Source organism: Citrus clementina, unplaced genomic scaffold (assembly GCF_000493195.1).
Source record: "Citrus clementina cultivar Clemenules unplaced genomic scaffold, Citrus_clementina_v1.0 scaffold_5, whole genome shotgun sequence".
Taxonomy (NCBI): domain Eukaryota; kingdom Viridiplantae; phylum Streptophyta; class Magnoliopsida; order Sapindales; family Rutaceae; genus Citrus; species Citrus x clementina.
Window position 1 is genome coordinate 41,294,326 of NW_006262201.1, and position 3,448 is coordinate 41,297,773.

Here is a 3,448-nt window from a genome sequence, read left to right on the forward strand (position 1 = left end):
GCAAATAAACTTGCATGATTAGTGGGTGATAAATAAGAACATAATAATTAAATAAATTTTGATCATATATAAATAAAAGTACATATGTATTAAAAGATCCTTCGAAACTTAGATATTATTAATTAGATCATGAGAGGATTCTGTTGATGCGAGATTCCGGTTCTCCTCGTTCTACGATCAGGATCTCTGCTCGATCAACTTCGTCACGACCAGGAGGTCTCCTCGCCAGGCTTCTTCCCCGGAGGTCCCTGCGTACACAGATAAGTCAGAGTACGCCGGTTGTTTTCCCGGCGCAAACCCTCCGACGCTCAAGTCAGATATCAAGGTTCGGGAAAAGCTTGCCACAGGTCTTATGGCGTTTCTTGTGGTTTTCTCCCATTTTCTCAAGAATGCCCACCCTTTTACCTTCGTTGGCTACCTTTTTATAGGCTTCCTCTGAATCTCAGTCTTCCGCTCTTTTCGAGACGGTATGGGACTCCAACTGCTGCGTTATGGGCAAAACATGGGATCTAGTGTGTTACGCCACGGTTCAGGGGAAGCGTGGCTGCCACGGCTCTGTGAGACCTTGCGTGTTACGCCACGGTTCTGGGGAAAGTGTGGCTGTCCTGGCTCCGTGAGATCTTGCGTGTTACGTCGCGGTTCTGGGGAAAGCGTGGCTGTTGTGCCTAGATTCTCATGCTGGAGAGCACGTCTTGCCAACTGCCGTCGACCGGGTCTCCTCGCCTCTCGATCTCTAGCCGGAATGGCCTCGTGCCTTTTATAGGAATTGGCCTCGCGGACGACAACATCGTGGACGAGCAGGATGTTTCTGCTCCTGTTCTTCCACGCGCCAGGCTTTAACGGAAAACACCGGTTCGCAGAACTCCGCCATCAGATGTCTGCTCGTCGTTCCTGGTCCCTTCGACGCATTTGTCCCAAACAGTATCCCTCCCAAACACCGGTCCCCCAGTTTCTGGTGTTGGGTAATGTAGTGGACCAGCAGTAGAAACTCGATAGTACTCGCTCGCGTGGGTTTGGAAAAGGCTGCCAGGAGTCATGTCGCATTTAATTGCGGACGAGGTGACGTGGCAGAAATCCCCCCCTCCATTTGAATTTCAAACCGACGGTTACGGGATTCTCGGAATATGCGTCATTAAATGCTGGCAGCCCAAGAGTTTGCTTCTCAGTAAGGAAACCCAAAATCTTCAAACACGAACTCGTCATTTTCTCCATTCTTGTCTCTCCGGCGAATGAACCTCGGCGCCAAAGCTGTCATCCCTGTCTCTCTCTGACCGAGTCCCTGCTTCAGGTATTTCTTCTATATTTTTTCGGTATTGGTTAGTTGTAGGTAATTTCCTTTCTCTCTGCTTTGCTTGAGGTTGTAGTTGGCGGTGGTGTTTTGGTTAGAACTTAGGATATGTCGAAGGGTAAGGAGAAGGTCGTTGAGGTTGGTGACGACGAACTAGGTTTTTTGCCTAGTCTGCCCGCTGATTTTGCTTTTGATCCCGGGATCCCCTTAGAGCCCATTAGGTCTAGTGTTGGTACTAGCGCTAGGAGGATGTCTCCCCAAACAACCTCCTCAAGCGACAGTAGCGATGAAGAAGGATCTTCTGGATCGGAGAACACCTTGAGTGAGGGTCAAGGGGATGATTCTAGTGAGGCGTCCCCATCAGGAGCATCACGACCAGAAGAACGGGGTACAGTAGGGGGTAGAGCCTTGTCGCGTGATTATGCCATTGATTACATGTCGTGTACGACCACGTTCGACGAGCTCAATGACCTCCGACTTAGGTATAGTATTCCTGGTGAGATACCTCTTAGGATCCCAGGAAAGAAGGATACACCTAGCCGGCCTCCCAGGGGATACGTTACCCTGTATCTGGAGAGCTTTAAGTATGGGCTGAGGTGTCCCTTGCAGCCTTACTTTGCCCGGATACTTAACGGGCTAAATCTGGCTCCTGGTCAGCTGAACCCCAACGGGTGGAGAGTGCTCTCTGGTCTGTTCATATTGTGGGACAGATGTTGCCAAAGCGAGCCCACGGTTGATGAGGTGAAGCACCTGTACCAGCTGAAGAGCAGCCCTAAAGATGCCGGCTGGTACTACTTCCAATCTGGTACCAAGAGCAGGAAACCCATAACTGATCTTCCAACTGGTGGTGGTGGGACTTGGAAGAGGAAATTCTTTTTTGCTGGGGGTCCCTGGGGTCAAGTTGCACAAATAGACGGGAAGGATTGTCGCGTCCCACCCCGTTTCACGGTCCCAGGTTGCCTGCTCGCTTTAGATGTCTTGTATCCATAATTGTTCCTGCTGTATTGGTTTGTCTCTAACCAAGTGTCTGTTTGTGCTGTAGTTTCCTGGGGTGTTCACTTCCCGCTCCGACCTGGTCTGCTTAAACGGGTCGAGGCTGTATTGGCCAATTCCTGCTCGAGCCGAGAACTGCTATCTACATACAACTTCCTCGAGTCTCGGTTGATACTTCCTGGCCATAAGATGGAGGACGCAGTGATTGGAGCTCTGACCAGGAAACGCTCTCGGCCTCCAACAACCGATAGGGACCAGGACAAAGATGCTCCCGCTGCGAAGCGAAAGAACATCGTGCAGCAGGTTCCTCCCTTGCAGGCTCTCCCTCCTGCCTCTGCTAAAGTCGGGGAATCCAGTAGAGCGGCCACTGATCCTGCTTCCTCTTCTCCACCTGTTGTGCCTCGGTCTCGCTTACCCGACAGCCGACCAGAACACTTGGTTCCCTATCTCAATGAGTTGTCTAAACTCGTGAGCAAGAAGGACCTGGAGGGCTTTGACGGTTGTACCCTGGGCGAGCTGGTGGGAGCCATGCAGTACAGCGCTTTCCATCTCAGCTGCATGGCCACCTACTATAAGGCCAAGGTTGGCCGTTACGACAGGAAGATGAAGGAGGACATTCAATCGGCGACGACCAGAGCTGACGTAGCCGAGAAAAAGGCGGGGGAGCTAAACGTTGAGAACCTCAAGCTGATAGAGCAAGAGTCCCTTGCTCAAGCAAAAGCCATTACCCTCGAGGAGGAGCTGACCAAGGTTAAGGAGGATCTCCAAGGGCAGAGGGCTATGTATGAGGCTCAGCTCGAATCTCTCCGCGATTCCCACCGAGCTCATGTAGAGAACTTGGAGAGGGAGGCCGACAACCAGTACGACCAGGGACTTCGGCATTCGTATCGTTGTATCATGGCCGTCCTCGGGAAGCAACACCCTGATCTGAAGATGGATGACCTTGCAGCCGGTGTTGCTCAACATATGGACGAGGAGGCGGCCAAGGAAGATGCCGAGGGGTTAGAGCCGATCGTGATTGAGGAGGGTAACTCTCCTCCTCGTGCAGTCCCTGCTGATGTTGGCGAGGCGAGCACCCCCCCGGACGCAACTGGTGATACCCCTCCCGCACCCGAGGAGGTCCAGCCAACCGATGCTGCTCGGCTCACTGATCCACCATCTTTTTGA

General features: G+C 52.1%; 1 protein-coding gene across 1 annotated transcript; it reads left to right on the forward strand.

The window, feature by feature from the left end:
* The first annotated feature begins 1,396 nt into the window (after positions 1–1,396).
* LOC112098218 lies at positions 1,397–3,448 on the forward strand. Its single transcript, XM_024183868.1, has 2 exons — positions 1,397–1,976; positions 2,331–3,448. The coding sequence occupies exons 1-2, from the start codon at positions 1,397–1,399 to the stop codon at positions 3,446–3,448; spliced, it is 1,698 nt and encodes a 565-aa protein (XP_024039636.1).

Coding starts and splice junctions, on each gene's coding strand:
- LOC112098218 (XM_024183868.1), top strand. CDS start 1,397: ATGTCGAAGGGTAAGGAGAAGGTCGTTGAGGTTGGTGACGACGAACTA. Junction 1,977..2,330: donor CGGGTGGAGAGTGCTCTCTG/GTCTGTTCATAT, acceptor TTTGTGCTGTAG/TTTCCTGGGGTGTTCACTTC.